Source organism: Enhydra lutris, unplaced genomic scaffold, assembly GCF_002288905.1.
Source record: "Enhydra lutris kenyoni isolate GAN:26980312 unplaced genomic scaffold, ASM228890v2 scaffoldscaffold32, whole genome shotgun sequence".
Taxonomy (NCBI): domain Eukaryota; kingdom Metazoa; phylum Chordata; class Mammalia; order Carnivora; family Mustelidae; genus Enhydra; species Enhydra lutris.
Window position 1 is genome coordinate 2,437,368 of NW_019154116.1, and position 18,844 is coordinate 2,456,211.

An 18,844-nucleotide genomic window follows, 5' to 3' on the forward strand; every position below is an offset into this window, starting at 1 on the left:
CGCGGGAGGCCCGGCCCGCGGGTCCGGGGCGGCGGGGGAGGCGGCGGGATCGCCGGGCGGCGGGCGGGCGACCGCCCCTGCGGCTCGGCCCGGGGGAGGCAGGAGGCCTGGGCCGCGAGCGGGGTCTAGGCGGGAGTCGGGGAGGCCGAAGGAGCAGGCCCGGGGCGCGCGGCTCGAGCCGGAGGTTGGGGCCAAAGTCGCTCGCGCCCCCGGCTCGGCGGTGGCGGCGGGGCGGGCGGGCGGGCGGGGTTCCGGCAGCTCGGCCGGGTTCCGCAGGACGCCCGGGACTGGCCGGCGGACCCCGCTCGCGCGACCTCTCTGGCTTTGGGGCCGGGCGGGGGAGACCCCGCTTCCTCCCCTTTCGGTGGACCTCCTCCAGTTGTGTCCGACTTTGCAGAGGGAACCCTGGAAAGCCTAGAAGAGTTGATCAAAATAAACCTAACAATGGGGAGACCAGACGGGCGGGGTGGGGTCTCTTATGGAGTGTGTGCTAATTTGAGATGCGGGGGGGACTGGAAATAATTCTGGCGTGTGAAACGGTGTTTGCTTTGACTTTCGTAAGTTGCCGAAGTTTTCATTTCTTTTGCACCGAATGAAAAGCACTTTTCTTTCCGCGTTACATAATGGAGGATTAAAGAAAACAGTCCCTGGGCTTAAAATAAATGCTGTCCTCTTAGTCTCCCGTCCCAGTGGGTGTCAGATGGGGGAGGGAGCTGCAAATTTAATTCTCCGCGGGGCATTCGCCATTCTGTCGGCCCAAAGGATCCATTTTCCTTCGTCTGACTGCAAGGTCGCGCTTCAACTTCGGGATACTGCTGAACTGCGCGCGGGGAGCTGGGGGCCAGGGAGGCAGCCCCCTCTTGCGCTGGGGCGGGAGGGATAACGCAGTTTGCAGGCACCCCCCCTTGTCTCCCCACTCTCCCCAGAAGAGGCAGGAAATAAATACCCGCCAATTGTAAGCGAGAAAAGCGGCTGGTGTGTTTTTCTGTAACTTTTTCTTGTAGTTTTGGAAAGAAAAGGCTATTTCTCTGAAAGCGGCCCCAGCTGCCTTTGAGATCGCTTGCTATCGAAAAAGATCAGCTCCCATTTTGTTCTGGCGGCTGGGGATGCCAGGGAAGCGATGAGAGATTTACAAGGTATCCTTTCAAAAAGAATTCCGGGTAGAGAAGAGGCCGAAATGTCGTCCTTACAGTTACAACCAAAATAATTAGAAGAGTGCAAAGTACATTTTGCAAAGATTGGGCAAAAACGAAATCTGGCCAGGGCAACCTTTTCTCAGTGGCATCCACCACTAAACTAATTAGTCAAATAAATATTCTGCTCTTTACAACTTCTCAGTCTGGAAACCCCCTCTGCCAACGTAAAAACTGGACCATGTTTATTTGGAGAATTATAAATTTTAACAGATTTTGAATACAGATGTGTGCTATTTGGGAACACCCTCCCCCCCAACCGAGTATTTGTAGGAGAGAAAGGGAGCTGTGTGGTGGGACTCTGCACCCATTGTATGCGGCAGGGAAGGAAGATACTAGATCTTTCTTTCTTTCTTCCTTCTTCTTCTTTTTCTTCTTCTTCTTCTTTTTTTTAAACTAAGGGGAAACAATATAGAAATAGCCCCCAAAAGGTGTGAGTATCTGATAGTGCTTTCCCTCTGATTCTCAGAAAGTAAACCTAAACGCAAACTCTTGATTCTAGGCCTGGGTTTCCAAGCCGTTAAGATTGGGGATTTGGAAGTCAAAAGATAAAATTGTGAGTGAATGTCTGTCTGGGCAATTTATGGTAATAATGAGGCCTAATGAGGTTGTTAGAAAGATAAAATGTTATTTACCAAAAAACCTGATGGGATAATTTGACTTACTGTGTTTTACTACGGATGATAAAAAGAATATTGGTCACAAATAAATCACGGCTTCTAAATGCCTGAGAACAGTTCGAGCTTCCTCTCGCCGCGTCACAAACTTCAGAGATAAAGTAAGTGAGAACAGGCCTAGGAGAGCGGTTCCCTTTCTCACAGCCGGGACTCCTGGGCCCTCGTGTTAATATTTTACCAGTTAAGCCCTCCTTTTGTATTAAAAAAAAAAAAATGGTGTTTTTGTTGTTGATGATGGCCAGGATTAAAATTTTAAATTACCTGTCACCATGGTTGACCTTTAAGTGTGGGGAACCATTAAATGCAGATTAATTTGGGAGCTAAAAAGAGTGTGCTTTCATTTTAAATTGCTGGTGGATTTGGACCCAAAGAAAACCCGAGATGGTTTATTTTGCTTGACCCCCTCAGGGTCGAAGGGAGGGGCTTTAGGCTTTAGGTTCTGTACGTTTGGAGAAACTGTTTTATCAGCGCAGTTAAAAGGTTTTCCCTTCTCGTTAGTGTGAGATAAACTTGGAAATTAGGTCTGTTGAAGTTGTTGTGAGTGGTGGGGGTGAGGGGACTGAGGGATGCCTGGGGAAATTCTGTGGGGCCACGGCTCCCGCTGTGGTCTTCTGGAAATGCATGGATTCTGGAACTTCTCTTGAGTGATGAAATAAAATAAAATAAAGATAAAAATAAAAGCAAAACCAAACCAAAACAAAAAACAGCCTCTTCATGATGGGTGAAGTTCAGTTTCTAGAGGCAGCTAATGGTTCGGACCCGTCACTTCCTCCCTGGGTGGTGCACTGGGGGCCTTCATGTTCTCCAGCAGACAAGAGCCGCTCTTCCCCAATTTCCCAGTTTTGGGGACTCATCGCGCTCTCTCTCTCTCTTTCTCCTCCCCCCCACAACCCCTGCTCTCTCTCTCTCTTCCCTCGGTGGGCTGTGTGGTTGCAGGGCTCACAGTATGAACTCAAAGACAACCCTGGGGTGCACCCTGCCACCTTCGCAGCCCACACGGCGCCAGCCTACTACCCCTACGGCCAGTTCCAGTACGGGGATCCCGGGCGGCCCAAGAACGCCACGCGCGAGAGCACCAGCACGCTCAAGGCCTGGCTCAACGAGCACCGCAAGAACCCATACCCCACCAAGGGCGAGAAGATCATGCTGGCCATCATCACCAAGATGACGCTCACGCAGGTGTCCACCTGGTTCGCCAACGCGCGCCGCCGCCTCAAGAAGGAGAATAAGGTGACGTGGGGTGCGCGCAGCAAGGACCAGGAGGACGGTGCCCTTTTCGGAAGCGATACAGAGGGCGACCCCGAGAAGGCCGAGGACGATGAGGAGATAGACCTGGAGAGCATTGACATCGACAAAATCGACGAGCATGACGGCGACCAGAGCAATGAGGATGATGAGGACAAGGCCGAGGCCCCTCGCGCGCCGGCGGCACCGACGACCCTTGCTCGAGACCAGGGCTCGCCGCTAGCAGCTGCCGACGCGCTCAAGTCCCAGGACTCGCCCCTGGGCCTGGTCAAAGAGGTCCCGGAGCCTGGCAGCACGCGCCTGCTGAGTCCCGGCGGCGGGTCGGGTGGCCTGCAGGGCGCCCCGCACAGCAAGCCCAAGATCTGGTCCTTGGCCGAGACCGCCACGAGCCCCGACGGCGCGCCCAAGGCCTCGCCGCCGCCTCCCTCAGGCCATCCCGGCGCGCACGGGGCCCCCGCGGGCGCGCCGCTGCAACACCCCGCCTTCCTGCCCAGCCACGGACTGTACACCTGCCACATCGGCAAGTTCTCCAACTGGACCAACGGCGCGTTCCTCGCGCAGGGCTCCCTGCTCAACATGCGCTCCTTCCTGGGCGTTGGCGCGCCCCACGCCGCGCCGCACGGCCCGCACCTGCCCGCGCCGCCGCCGCCGCCGCCGCCGCCGCCGCAGCCCCCAGTCCCTGTTGCTACGGGGGTGCTCCACGGTGACAAGGCCTCTGCTCGCAGCAGCCCCGCGCTCCCAGGTATGGCGCCCCGGGAGTGTCCGCCTCGCCCCGGGCCAGGAATCCAGAACCCAGGAGTAGCATGGTCGGGGTGGGGGGCGGGAGGCGCGCCGGCTCCGGAGGGGAGAGGCGGTGGCAGCCCAGCCCGGGGATGAGCAGTGATCTCTGCCTGGATTAGGGCACTGAGGCCGAGGCCCTGGGCCCTCTGGGGAGAGCCGAGTTCTACCTGCAGGCCTGCCTAGTGAGGGGTGAAGGGTTCTCTAAGACCCTGTCCTCGTTGTGAGAGGGAGGGAGTGGGTGGGGAAGAGGCTCGCGCACTTCGGCAGCAACTCCTCCGCCCCTAACACTCACACACCCGTCTCTTAACGCTCTGCTTCTCCCTCTCCCTCGCAGAGAGAGACCTCGTCCCCAGGCCGGACTCGCCGGCACAGCAGTTAAAATCTCCCTTCCAGCCCGTGCGCGACAAGTGAGTGCGGTTTGCTCGTGCCCTCCGTGTGGTCGGGGCCGGCGCGGAGCGGGGATGCGGGGAGGAGGGTACGGGGGCTGGGGGGCTGAGCAGGGCCGGGCGGCAGCGTCCCACAGTCGTTGCGGAAGGGGCGCTGTCCGCCAGCGCTGGGCGCGGGGCCCTCTGGCTGCGCCCGGTTTCTCCCGACCCGGGAGCCGCGCGCGGCAGGCGGCCACGCCCCCAGGCGCTCGGCCGGCAGAACCGGTGCCGCCGGGCTGCGGCGTCCATCACTGACTTCTCGTGCTTCTTGTCTCGCTGTGTTTCCCCCGCAGCTCGCTGGCCCCGCAGGAGGGAACGCCGCGGATCCTAGCAGCCCTCCCGTCCGCCTGATTCAGGGTCTTCTTTTACTTTTGCGGGGGGAGGGGGGAGGAGTTGGGGAGGGAGGGGATGAGGGAGGAATTAGGACAAATATTTCAGACTGGTGTAAAGACAAATATGGCCACGACGTCAACGACTCCCATCCATCGCTTTCTGCAGAAAGGGGCTCGTCCGGGCAGCCTGGCCTCTGCCCCCAGCTCTGGTGGCTGTCACCAGGCTCTGGTGGACTATCCGCTCGGTAAATGCCCCACGTGCTTGTGTCTTTTTTTTTTTTCCCCCTTCTTTCTGTATATAGAGTGATTTCAGATTGTAAATAGCGCGTCAGCGAACTTGTCTAAATCATATATTTTTGTCTAATAAACTAAATGAAATGATGCCCACTGCTCCCGCTGCTGTGTGTGGCTGGGTGTATGAGGGGTGTCCGGAATCCTGCAGTGCTGGCATGGCCCAGATGCCCCTGGGTTTGGGAACAGAGGCTCCTTGGGGAGTTTCTCCCGGAAGACTCCGGTGTTTCTCAAGTCTTTCGGTGGTTGGTGAATTTGTTAGGATCAGTAGGGTATTTTCTTGTAGGCAGTTTCTTTCCAACCCTTAGACATTTATCTGGGGGCACGCCTGTCTCCGGAGGTAAATGAGTTTGCGTTTCAGCAGTTTATACACCAATTTCTTGAAGTGGGCAACAATGGGGGAAAAATGAAAAGAATTTCCAGTTATGTCCCCAAAGGAGAACTTTGGATTTGAAATCAATTTATAACTAGTTGTCTCAACAGTGCATCTTGCTGTCGGGTTGTTTTGTGGGTGGAGTGAGGACAAAATGGAGTATGAAAATTTGTCTCTGAATGCATTTTTTAGTTACGTGGTGAAATCAAACGTGGAGAGACATTGGAAGGCTCTTTTAAACGGACCTGATGGGCGGCTGAGACACAGCTCGGGAGTTCTCTGGGCGTGTGAGCCAGGGAACTGCCCTAGCCTTGCGGGATGAGAAAGAGGAGTGGGGGCTCTGGTTTCCCAGGGGCCCCCCTTTAAACTCATGAGCCCTGGACTGGGCACACCCAGAGAGCACAGGAAAAATAACCCTCTGGTGGCAGGGTCTGAGAGGTGGCTGGGAAGAAGGTAGGACAATGCAGGGCTTGGAGCTGGCCTGGGATGCGCTTGGGTGGGAAATGGCCCAGGACCATGGGGAACTGTCAAGGTCAGGGTTTGGGCCTCTGGGCACTCAGAGCGGCCCGCGGCTGCGCCAGGACAGCCTGCATTTCAAACAGGGCACAGATGACTTTATGCCGCCCATTCGTGAACACTGAGAATACAAAATTCACAAAACCCTAAGTGAGGATGTGAGCTGCAGGGGGGAAGAAAACTAGTCCCTGATACGGGGTAGGACCTCCCCGACCCCCACCCAGGTCGGCTCTCCGGTCCAAGCTGTCTGGGGCTGCTGGTGGCGGCGAGGGGCGCCTCGAGGAAGGGGACAGTCTGGCCGCTGTCCTTGCCCCGGCTCCTCTGTGGCGGGGAGCAGGCGGCTCGCGCGGAGGCCGTGGAGATGCCACCCCATGGGGGACTGACTGCTCTTTCGCGGATGCCTGTCGTCCTCCATCACCCCTTGCCCCCTCGCACGTAGTCCTCCTCCCTTTGGGGGGGGGGGCCCTCCGGGCCCTGAGGCTGGAGGAGGCTTAGCGAGAGGAGGCGCGAAGGCCGCGGGAGAGCGAGCACAGGCGGCACGAGGGGGTGCGGGGCAAGCGGGAGGGGCGCGTGGGGGCGCGGGAGGAGCCGGGCCGCGGAGCCGGGTGCAGGGCGGGCACCCGCGGGCACGCTGGGGCTGCGGCCGAGGTGGAGACGCTTCCAATCCGATGGACGTGCTCGGCGCGCCCTCTATGGGCTGGAAGCGGAATGGGGTCCTGACCGTGGCGTGGATGTGGCTCCTCGGGCCAGGCCGTGGCGCAAGATCTGGGGTGCTGGGCCTGGGAGTCGTCGTGGGCGGGAGCCTCGATTTGAGGTGGTCGGGCTTTCTCTGTGATCTCGGATGCCACCAGTTGTTTGTAATTTGGGGGTGCGGTGGCGGGCCTGCTGGTTGGCCTGCTGGCATTTGTGGGGGGAGGGAGTGGGTGCCAGGTCCTAGGTAGGGTGCTTTCATTGGCAGGTCAAGTTGGGGATTTGGAGAGGACTACCTGCTCTACCCTTGACACTGGGGCTTCAGGGGCCACTGCACCTTCAGCTCCCCACTCCAGAGGTCCCGGCCTGGATCCTCGAACGTCCCCCTGGCCACTGGGGACAGATAGATCCTGTGTACTTGGCATGCATGTGTTTTGACTAGGAGTGTCTTGTTCCTGTGGTGAGGGACAGCATTCCTAGAGCACAGACTTGGTGCTCCGGCGTCTGCGCTGGTCGAACCTTCCTGGGTAACTGCTGGAAGCGTCAGGTGGGATTCAGGTGGGTGGCAGAGTGCCCTGCACTGGCAGCCTCCAGGCTTCCACGTCCCGGAATCAAATAGGCCAGCCCATGCAGGCACCGGCTGTTTGCACACCCCGTATCTCTGCTCTTCCCTTTCTTCCTGTCCAATACATTTGGGACCCCAAACACTGCTGCCCGGGAGGCTGGATGGGCATGTGCTTACCAGCTGAGTCCCACACTTGGGAGCCCAGTGATCTGGAAGTCCTGAAGGGTCTGTGTGTGCCCCCCCGCTGACTGAAGTTTCCCACGCAAAGAAATCAGATCGCCATCTTCAGAATTGTTTTTCTCGAGTGAAGAGGTAGAGATGAATTTTTAATCAAGCTTTGAAAAATCACTTTTGTTCTTCGTGCATGGTTTGTAACCACCCTTCCTCCCCATCACAGCCACCTGAGTGTGCGTGCGAGGGGGCAGGGCTCCCCAGGGGGAGCACCTGCTGTGCACCCTATTTCAGCTCCTGAAATATCTGGGAGTAAACATAGAAAACTCTTTTTCTTCTACAGCCAAAGCAGAAGTTCTTCTGGAACTTTCTGCCTGTGCAAAGGTGCTCTCATACTCGATGCATGCCTAGGGACAGTTTCATATGGTCGTGGTAGTTCTGTGACTGGCAAGGAGGAGATTGAAGCTGAAAAGGGGTAGGAACGAGGGATGGACATGAGATGAGTATTTGTGACTTGGTGCCCCCTGCTCTACTGGGGAGCTGGAAAGGATAGCCTGAGTCTGGGGCAGAGGATTTCTGTCTACTGGTTGGACAGAACCAGTAGAGTCTTCTGGTTGGAAAGGGTAGCAAATCCTGTGTGGAAACACTTCTCTTCCTGGTCCAGGGCAGGCCGGTTACAAGGAGATGGTCAGAAGCTCATACCTTCCAGATTCCCCCCTCCTGCAGGCATGCTGCTAGCTTGAAGACTTGCGGGGTGGGCACAGGTCCCACCCGCCAATGACCTGCTGGATGCTGGAGTCTGAAATCTCTCTGTTCCCACCATCCGTCCCTCCCTCCTCCGATCAATTATATTCACCAGCACATTTATCTCGCCTGCAATATGGAGAATTCATATTCATCTCTCGGTTTTAGTGGTCTGACACTGATTAATGTAAGACGCGCCATGGCTCCGAGGGGCACGCCACCCGATGAATCATGGCCTATAAAGTTTCAGTCGTCCTTGTAGATGGGGCTCTGCGAGAGAGCCAAGAAGCCCGAGAGGGAAAGAGGAGGAGAAAGGAGAGAGAAAGGACAGGGTGACCACAGTGCCCGGGTCCCATGGGACAGATACTGGCCTTCAGTCCCCAAACATGGAGGCTTTGGCTGGCCTTTACCCCTCTTCCAGATCCCTTCTCCTGAGCTGGGGAGTCAGGTTCTGGTCCTTCCTAGCTGCCCTCTTTGCTTTCCTTCTGGATGGTGGACGCTGACTGGAGGTTGCCTGGCTGCTCCCAGCCAGGGTCTGGGTAGGACTTGAGCTGCCAGCCGGAGACCAACGGTTTATGGACACTGATACAGAAAGATTGGAGCCAGGAATGCTCTCCTGAAAGTGCCAGGGCCCAGTCTGCCGTGGGGAATGGGATTTTAATCTTGCATTACCCCAAGTTGGAGGTTGGATAGGAGGGAAGGAAGCCAAGCCCATGGTGGCTGGGTGGGGACAGCTCTGAATAGGTTTAGAGCACGTGGGCAGTAGGGGCCTGGAAGGCCCTGGAACCTCCGGAGGTCTCCTCCCACCAGAGCCGTGTCACATGGGCCACACTGCAGGACTGAGCACTGTGATGCCAGTCAGCTGGGCTCTCAGGTTTCCAGGGACCTGAGAGGGGAAGGTCTGGGTTACCTGACACGGAGCACCTGTCTTGTGGCCCCATGACTTACCGGCCCCCAGGGAAGCATCCTGGGGGAGAGTCCTCGCACAGCTTGTGGCATTTGGCTGCTCCAGCTGGGGAGGGCAAGCCGGAAAAGGGCCCTGGGTCTGGAATCCAGAATGGATGGCTAGAAAAAGGAGCTGGGAGATAAAGGAATCGTGCCCTGCGGGAGGTGGCAGCACTCAGCCCCTTGTAGGAGTCCCCCAAAGTCCTTGGGGATGGAGCAGTGCTCCTGGACACATTACCTTGCCTACGAGTACTCATCCTAGCCCTGGCGTTGGGTGAATGGTCTCCAGTCAAAACCCCGGTAGCAATCCCACAGCCCGCTCAGCCAGGTGGGGCTCACAGAGCGTTCCAGGTCTTCTCCAGGGTGTCCACCAACCAGTGGCTCTAATTGTAACTCCAGAGCTGAAAGGCCTCCCAAGGTCCCCTGGGGGACTGCTGGCATCCTTTTGTGCACCAGCGAAGGAAGCTGGATACATGTCCCATCCCCCTCTCTCAATAAGGACTCTGAAAATGGGCAAAACGGTCTGTCTTAGAGGGAGCCCAGAGCTGGGCAGAGGAGGTGGGCTGACCTGTGAGGACAGTGACCACAAGGCCTGCTGCCCACAGTGCTTGTAGAGCCCAGGAAAATGTTGTTCTAATTTATTCTCTAATGAAGAGAAATTTTTAAAAAGTAACTTTTAGGTCAAAGGAAATGTGTTCATGTATAATACCAACATATTCGTCTTTGTGCCAACAGCAGTTGTAACATTCATATTATAACATTTGTTTCCAATGGAGAAAGAGGCCCACCGCCCCCAAGTCGCAGAGCAGCCCTAGGCAGAGGAGGCCCCCCCGGAGCACCCCCCCCCCGCCGGGCTTCCTAAAATTCTGGAATTATCACGAATGGGAAGTCAGAGGAGTGAGGTGGCCCCAACCCAGAAGGGGTGCACGGAGGGAGCTGCGAGCCTGGATGGCCTCTCCCCAGCGCTGGGCCTCCCAGGCCGCACAAGGCGCCCAGGCTGGAGGCCTGAAGCGCGCGGGGCCCAGGGGCGGGGACGGGGGCGGGCGGGGGCGAGCCCTCGCCTGACCCCCAGGGGCGGGACGCGAGGGCCAGCCCCCTCCGTGAGCTGTTTGGCTTCTGAAGACGCCGAGGGTGTCTCTGATCCCCTAATCCAGTTATCCAGCGACCTGCGCCCAGGGCCTGAATGCGGGGGCGCAACGGACGGGCTGCGCCCGGGGGCCTGGTGGGGGGAACCGGCGCACCCCGCCAGCCTGCGGTCTCCCGCGCCAGCGCGCCGCCGTCCCCGGGTCCCCAGCGGCCGCGAGTCCCGGCCGGCGGCGCAGTAACGCCGCGACAGTCCCCTAAACCGAGGAGCTGGTCCCACTCCTGCCTCACTCCTTCGGCCTGAAGCCGCCGTTCGGCGCAGGCGAGGCTCCCGGGGCTGGGGCCGCGGGGTGCGTGGTGCGCCCGGGGCTGCGGGGAGGGACGGCTCTCCCGGCTCCCCGCGGCCCCTGCAGCTCGGCGCGCCTCCGCGGCCGGTCCCTTCTGTTGGCCTGTTTGTCGCCGAGGCAGCTTCGCCTGTTGTTTGAATTTTAAGCGTATGCTTAATTGCCAGGTCCTCGGGTAGCTGCAGCGGCGTCTGAAAATATTAAATACATCTGCGAGACGGTGGGCAAGAGAAATTAAAAAGGTGCTCCCGCGCTGAATGTTAAAAAGATCTCACAATGAAGTGATTAACATTTTTATGAATAAAATTAATCACGCATTGACTCTGCAGCCCAGTACATCTGAAAGCCAAATGTGGCCCAGGCCGCCCTCTTTCTTACACCCAAGAATTTGGGGGACCTCCTGGGCCCCCAGCAAACATCCAGCCTCTCGGGATTTGAGAATGCTTTTCAGGAGATGAGTCAATAAGAGATAACTTTGAAACAAGGAAAATACAACCTCCCCAAATATCACCATCCACAGCACATATGGGGAAAAATTAAAAGCAATCTTTCTTTCTTTCTTTCTTTTTTTTACCCCTACAGCAAACCCTCGGTCAAAACGGGATATAATTTTCCTTCTCAGATATGCACATGGAATTGTGTGGACCTGGGTCCAGGAGGGTAGTGGGCAGTGAGGGAGGAGGTAACGGGAGGCTGGTCCCGGGGCTGGAGGAAGGATGCTTTCCCCTTCCTCGCCCTCGTCCTGGTCTGCCCTTGTGGCCAAGATGGTCAGATTGGAGGGCGGACCTTCCCCATTATTAAAATTTCCAGCCTTTCCGATAATAACGTGCGGTTTCTCTGCCGGCCTCGTCTCCCTCCTTTCTGATCTCCTGCCACCGTGGTTTTGGGATGATTCCAGCCGCCGTACAAAGGGAAGCGAAGGCATCTGAAGGGTCCAGCAGCTGAGGCAGAGGAACAGCATTGCCATTTTGTTGCTGTCCCCAGCTCATGTGTGCAGCAGAAGGTGGCATCAAAGCCGCCCGGCCTCCTCACTTCCACACATGATTTCCTACTGCTGTGGCGAATCTCTCTGAGCTCCGTGAACCAATAAAACAACGGGCCCTGTTTGAGTTGATATATTAATATTTACCGAGGATTTGCAAGGTCGGGGCTAAATGTCAGCAGATTGCTGGGGCAGTCCTGTGGGGAATAATTAAACAAATCTCACAGCGGTTCAGGCTCATAACATCTTTATTAATCTTTTCTTTTCCCTACCCTTCTGAAAGAGCGCGTCGAAATCATGCTTCTGCGCTCAGACCCGGAGAAGATCCGGGGTTTGGAGTAAGTGTAACAATGGAGCGCCGCACCCTTCCGGGCAGATGCTCGCCAGGAGGGAGGACTCCGATGTGGGAACCCTCAGCGGGTGGTGGGGACTCTCCCCTGCCCCTCTATCAGATTTATCCGGACTGATTCGCTGAAGAGGGCAATCCTACTGTTGATGGGATTTGATCCACAGCCCTGTGGTGCCACCCGGGTCCCAGCTCAGCCAGGTGACCGAGGGTCGCTAGAGCAGGCCCGCCCTCTCCAGCGTGATGATAGCCTGCACTTTAGGACAAGTTGTCCGATTCTCCTTAATAAGCTTCATAATTAGTGTTGGGAGCCTCATTACAAGTCATAGCCTGTAGCAGTCCTAGGCCAAACAGCCCTCCGCCATCTGATTTATTTTTTATCAGGCAGCAGGAGCTGTCTGGAGTTTTTTTGTTTGTATAATGGGGACCTGCATCAGGCCCCCAGTGTAAAAATACCACCAGGAAATTAATTGCTTCTGTGTGGATTCACCCCAGATGTGTTCTGTTGATCAGAATGGTATATTTTTGACTTCGCTATCCTGCGGTGAGTTGTAAAAAAATAAAATGAAAGCCAGCAATGCAAACACATTATCATCAATGTACGTTCAGTGTGGCGTAATTGAAAACGGACTTTCCGAGGAAGATGTGCAGGGAGAGTTCGGGTTTCTGCTAAGGCTCGCCGCTCTTGCATACAGTTCTTATTTATTCGTTTATAAATGCGCGTGTTTATTTACCACTCCTAAGTGGAACCACCTTGTGGCAGACACGTGGCTAGGATTTAGCTGCTTTCTGGAGGAAAGATCTGCCACTTAAAATAGCGGACACCCCAGTGAGGCGGCTGACCCTTCCATACCGCGCCGGACACCAGGGCTCCCGGCCAGGGCGGTCTGGTGTTCTCACAAGCCTGCAACGCCGCTGAGAGAGGGCTGGATCTCAGCTGTAGTGTGGGCTGCACCCCAGAGGGGCCTCCGTGGCCCTGGGGGGGGTGTCCATGTGCTGTGCCCGCCATGCGTGTGTCGTGTGTCACTAAGCCAGCTGGACAGATCCACGTCACGTTCTTCCCGCGTCCCTCCCAGGGCTCAGATACAAGCAAGTGCAGAAGCCACCCTCTCATCAGATCTCTTGTTCCCACCTAACTTCCGAGTAGGTTGGGAATGACTCCTCCAACTTGGAACATTTTAGGGGCACTTTTACACTCATTAGTCCCTGACTGAGAGTTTCTGTTCTGGGCGCTGGACGGTCCGCCGCCCCTGATTCTGTATGCATCACTGTCCCCGCGGCCGGTGCTTTCCTCCAAGTCCCTTTGTTTATTTGCTTTTCCTCCAGGAGTTTCCCGAGCTCTGCTCACCCAGTCCCTCTTCGTGAGGCTGTTTGAGGTCAGCAGTCTCTTTCCTTGCTCAGCACTGTGTAGAGTTGCAGATTGTAAATTGAACCTCAGATTACTAAGCAGACAACACCTTATTTGGGGGGGGGGATGCTTAATGATGAAATGTAATGTAATGACGACGAGAGTGAGACACTTCGAGTGTGCTGGAAATTATATCTCTTTCCTGTACAAAGGAGCCCAGTGCGGGACTTTTCGGGGCCCCCGGAAGCATCCGGTGTTTTTCCAGCAGCAGTGAGAATGATTAGACGCTGGAATCTGTCAACGAAGGTTTGCAGAGCCTGTTGGTGGGAGGGTTTTACTGCTCTCGGAGGTCTCCCAGCTGGTAAACTTGAGCACCTGAGCTGACAGGTGGAAGGGGGTCCCAGAAGCTTCACCTCACTGAGCAGGAGGCTGAGCCCTGGTGGGCACCCCTCCCAGCCTCCAGATGCATGGGACGGCTGGGATGACCACAGCCACCCCGTGGGTGAGCTCTGGAAGCACAGGCAGTGGGACCAAGAGGAGCTGTCCAGATTGTTCGAGTGTGTGTGTGTACGTGTGTGTGTGTCTGTGTGTGTGTGTGTGTGAAAAGTGGGGAGAAGGAGGAAAGGGGGCACAGGAAGAAGGACAGGGAGAGCACAAGGAGGCCCGGAACTCGGAGCCTCCTGCTGAGGAGTCTACCTGCTCTTCCCACACACCTCTCAGCCTCTAACCTCTGCTGCGGGTGAAGGGTGCAGCCGAGCCTTAGGGAAACGGATCAGGAAGGCGTGTTTCCCAGTGGCCCCCGTCCCGCCTTCCGTTCTAGCAGGCGGGTGGCAGGGCCCAGTCACCTGCATTTCAGATCAGGGTTCTTCTGCCATCGATGGGGGATCCACACTCAGAGGAACACTGGGGGGACCCCAAGCTGCACTGAATTACTTCCCATTAAGGAATCAGCCAGTGAGAGGCTCTGGGATCACCCTTTTTGGTTCATTAACACTTGAATTCCCTAGACCCAGAAGGCTCTAACGCAGAACCCAGCACATCTGTCTTTAGCAGCAAGACTCGGTCACGGTCGCCAGAGAGAGGACATCCTTCAGAGAGTCTGGGCAACGCTAGGTGTCCCGTGGTCCTTCTGCCACACGGGTCACTGCAGATGTAGCCGTGGCTTTGCGGGACTGTGTGAGGACAGCGGGTCATCACTGGCGGTGACCCTATTCCTGGCCAGCAGGGCCATCTATCATCTCACAGCAGTGAGAAAGGAAAAATAAAACCGCCCCCTGTGCTCTACTCATGATGAGAGGCTACTACCCGGTACCTTCTACCTCCGTGTTCTCAAACCTCGAGAGTGTCCATTGTGAGGGTCTCCCCTTCCTCTGAGTGTCCTTGATTCTCTGTGCATCTGGTTAACCTTGTCTCGCACGTCACATTCCCCCTTTTTACTATTCATGTGGTTGAGAACTCAAAACGTAGACGGACGGTTGCCCGGCACCTACCTAGACAGAGGTGCGAGTGAGCATTCCCGGGAGCGGCAAGCGGAGGGCGCAGAGGGACGCGGTGGGAGCAGGCGCCTGTGGTTGTGAGAGCGGCCGGCCGTGTTCTCAAGTGTCCGCGGAGAGCAGTGGCAGGAAAGCTGCGTGCTGACCGCTGGCCTCCACCCGACGGGCACAGGGAGGAGAGCTCCAGACACATTCTGGGAAAAGCAAAGACCTGGAGAGACCCCGGGACCCCCTGCGCCCACCTTCCTCCTCATTGCCCTGCCTCCTCACCTGTCTTCACAAACAGAGGCGGAAAGGGATTTCTTAGCCCAGTTTGAAACCAGCCTCATCTTTCGGGACTGGAGCTGATTTTTCTCTTGGGAGATACTTCCTCCGCTTTCTAGGACGAGTTCTATTTGTTTTGTTTTGTTTTGTTTTGTTTTAACACCAAAAAAAAGACCCCAGGGGTGCCTGGGTGTCTCAGGTCATGATCCTGGAGTCCCGGGATTGAGTCCTGCATCAGTCTCCCTGCTCAGTGGGAAGTCTGCTTCTCCCTCTGACCCTGCCCCCTCTTATGCTCTCTCTCTCTCTCTCTCTCTCCTTCTCTCTCTTTCAAATAAATAAATAAAATCTTAAAAAAAAAAAAAAAGACCCCAGACCTTGGACTACACAGATCTGTTACAAACCAATGGCTTGTTGATAACCGTGGTATAAACGAGTCAGAAACACATGGCCTGGACGTTCCCTCATCGGCTCCCTTTGAGCCCCACTTTTTTCTAGGAAGCATGAGGTGTTGGAGGGCAGTGCCGTGGGCAGCGCCAGCCGACGAGCCCGGCGCCCGAGTTTCCGACGTGGTCACGGTTGTCGGAGTCAGCTGCGCGTCTGGAGAGCTTCTGGTGCGCAGGGACCTCTGGGAGGCTTTGTCCGCCGTCCCGCCATCGCTTCCCTGTGCTGCAGGAGCCGGGTTTCACCAGAGCCTCACCACGTCCCTGCCCCCGACTTTGCACATTGCCCCAAGTCTTTAACTGAGTTTCAGCGCATTTTGGACACCATGAAAAATACCCTTTTCATGTCAGGAACATGCTAATCTGGAAGGAGAGGAGGGGGAAGACCCAGGCAGGTAGCTGTGACTTGACCCCTTGGTCAGGGCGTGAGGGTCGCCCTTGCAGATACAGGAACGAGCTCTCCACCTGTGCGAGGAATTTCGAGGCTCATTTTCCTGAGCCAAAAGTCAGGGCTGGGGGCCCGTGTTATGTTAAAAGCAATTCGTAGCGCGGGCAGCTAAGGTGCGTCTCCCCGTTAGGCAGCCTTGAGGCGGGGACTTCCGAACGCCTTCCTGTGGGTGCGTGTCAGCCGCACGAGGGTGGGCCGACCACCGGGGAGGGCACAGGGAATCTGAGATTAGAACTCGCCGATAGAGACGCTCTCGTCTTGGACCTGAATCATGGTCCTCGCAGCTCCTGACACTGAACCGGCCATCGCTGGACGCCAGGAACCGCCTGTGGTTTGCGGGTGGTCATGGCGCAAATCCGCCCCCGAGGCGGGGAGGTCGGGACTCTTCTTTGCTTAGTGTCAAGCGTGGGGGGCTGGGAAGCTCAGGGTCCTAGCTGCCCCTCTGCTGCCTGAAAGCCCTCCTCCCCTGGAATGGGGGAAGGTGCTGGGTGACTTCTCTGCCAACAGTGAGGCCTCCTTTAGGGCCATGGGAGCTCTGTAATTCCGGAACCCGTCCCGCCGTGTGTGCCGCCATCTGACAGGACTCCCTGCTCCAAGATGGACCTCTGTCACCCTGAGGCCCTCTGCTACCCGTTGGGGACACAGCTGCTCTATCCGGAGGCCAATGTCTTTTTCAAATCTAGTTGTGATCTTTCTGTAATCAGTAGGCAATGCTATTTTTTTCTTTCTTTCTTTCTTTTTCTTTCTTTTTTTTTTTTTTTTTTTTAGCGATGCCCTTTTATGCCCAAATAGGACAAGCTAGCATGTCATTTCCCACATTCTGTCTATGGGAAGAAGTCGTTTCTTTTCCAGGGACATTGCCACTTGAGTCCCACCTACAACAGGGTCTCCACACCCTTGCACGCGTCTGGTCGCTTCCGTCTTCCTAGCTGTCCAGGCCTGCCTTCCCCAGGAGCCAGGCCCACTGTCCTCTGGAGTGCCCACTTTGTATCTCTCTGCCTCTTTCTGTCCCACACCCGAACTTCCTGTGGCACCACACACAGCGGTCACAGGGTTCCCTGGGGGGTGGGTGAGAGATGCAGGGGCTGGACGCGCCCTCAGCCCTGTCCACGGCTCATGGCTGTCAGTGATGTGAGGGATCTCGTGGACTTCCTGAATGGGGCCCGAGTTTAGGTATTGACACCCGGGTCAGTGGAGTGTGTGTGCACATGCGTGTGAGGGGCGATGGTGGGAAGGCTCGGGTCAGGGGAGGAGGGTCAGCATTGCCTGTCATGTTTATGGAGTGGCCAAAGCGATCATTTATGCCTACAGACCCCCTCGTTCCCGTTGGTCAGGGCGAAGCTGGGCTTCCCTGGAGAGCGCCTCCTGTCCCAGACTGGCCCTGTCCCATGTGCAGAGACCCACAGACTCTGAGGCACAGAGAGCCTCCCTTTGCATGCAGAGGGAGGGTCCCCCAAGGCATGTGCACCTCGCGAGGACCCTGCCGTCTGTCCATGGACCCTGATCCCAGCCAGGGGAGTGGTGTGAGTAGTGCGAACACATGGGGAGCTTTGCACAAGGACGCCTGAGCCCGGTGTTAGCACTAACACGTCCCAGAGGGCGGGGACCCTGCCTCAAGTCAAGGAGCGGAGAGCCATGCAGACTCGGGGGCCTCAGGGGGACTGCAGCACATTCAGTCGGGGTTCACGTCCTGCCCTGGCAGAGCTGCCAGCTTTGCTGGGATCAGCCTTTATCCCCAGTGAGCGACAGGGGTCTTCACTGAGGCTGGAACTGGCCCCAGGGCAGGCAGTGCAGGGCGGGGAGCCGCTGCTGGTCCTCCTAGGCTCCCAGCCTCCCTGTGCCTCCTGGAGGCTCCACATGGCCTCCACCTCCACAGAGCTCGCAGTCGGGGCGACCCCACCCCTGTGCCCTTTGCAGGTGAACCGCCCCACGTTCCTGAAACACTGAGGCTCTAGGATCTTCCCCGTCAGAGAGATTTTACAAGGACTTGCTGAAATTCACTCCTGCTGATGTTCCCTGGTAGCTGTGTCTCTGCTCCTGGATCGGGACCGCCTCCCCATCTAGTGGGTAACACGCCTCCGTCTGTAAGACAGTCCTGTGTCCTAGCCTTCAGCTACCGCGCTCACCGTCTGAGACCGAGACGTTCTCAAGGGTGGGGACCTCTCAGCAGGCAGCCCGCCAGCGTCGTGGAAGGAGTGGATCCGGAGGATAAGGGGCTCAGAACACCTCCGTCTCCTGATCACGTCTCGTCGTGCATGGCGCTCCAAGGCTAAATGGTCCTGCACAGTCCAGTGCACAAGAGCCGCACCCGCTTCAGCTGTTTTACTTGCGTTAACTTTCACTTTTGGTGATCGGGCAGGTGGTCATGAGGGGAAATGGAATGTGAAAGCAACAGATTCCAAGTTCCTGAAACTGCAGGGGGCAGAGGCGAGAAGCTCCCGAGCGAGCCTGTGGGGCCGGGAGGCTGAGCGGTGAGAGCCGTGCGCAGGTATGGCGGTGACGCGCTCCTGCCCCAGGACCTGTCCCGTCCACGGTGCTTGTCTGTCGCATGGGGCTCAGGCCGAGTGCCTGGGCAGGGCTCTCACCTCCCGTGGTTCCTTCCCAGGGTACTTCACCTCCTGGGCCCACTACAAACGCATTCTGAGGGATTCCCCAGCATTTGAAACACGAACACATCACTGGCTGGTTTCACGCTGCGGGGTGTGAGTTCCTCCGTCTTCAGCAGATGTGGTACATTCTACGGTCACTTCTGAGAGCCCAGGGTGGTGCCTCCTCTTCCTACTGGTGGGGAAACCCATTAAGTACAATTTGGTACTTGCTTTTTGCCCGTCAGTCCATCCCGAGAGCATTCGCTGGTTCAGTGGCTGTCGTCCCCCAGGGAGGGAGTCTTGGGGGGAATCATGGTGATACGGGATTCCTGTGGGTCGTGAGGATGGTTCCCTCTCCCACCAGATGAAATACTTACTTAAGAACAACTGGGGACTCTGTTCTTCCAAGTCTGGTTTCAGATCCCGCTGGTTAATGCCATCGGTGAAAACAATTAACTTCTGTATATTTCGGGATACAGGCAGGACCTTGTAGGAATCTTATTTAATTATGTGCTATATTAATGTTATATTGATTATGTTATTGCCTGTAAATCCAGTTGC

At 56.7% G+C, this 18,844-nt stretch overlaps 1 protein-coding gene across 1 annotated transcript; it reads left to right on the forward strand.

Moving 5' to 3' along the window:
- The first annotated feature begins 264 nt into the window (after nucleotides 1–264).
- Nucleotides 265–5,034, forward strand: LOC111153474 (iroquois homeobox 1). Its single transcript, XM_022512497.1, has 3 exons — nucleotides 265–3,857; nucleotides 4,230–4,302; nucleotides 4,614–5,034. Exons 1-3 carry the CDS (start codon nucleotides 2,585–2,587, stop codon nucleotides 4,669–4,671), a joined length of 1,404 nt encoding a protein of 467 aa, XP_022368205.1. The 5' UTR covers nucleotides 265–2,584; the 3' UTR covers nucleotides 4,672–5,034.
- The last annotated feature ends 13,810 nt before the right edge of the window (nucleotides 5,035–18,844 follow it).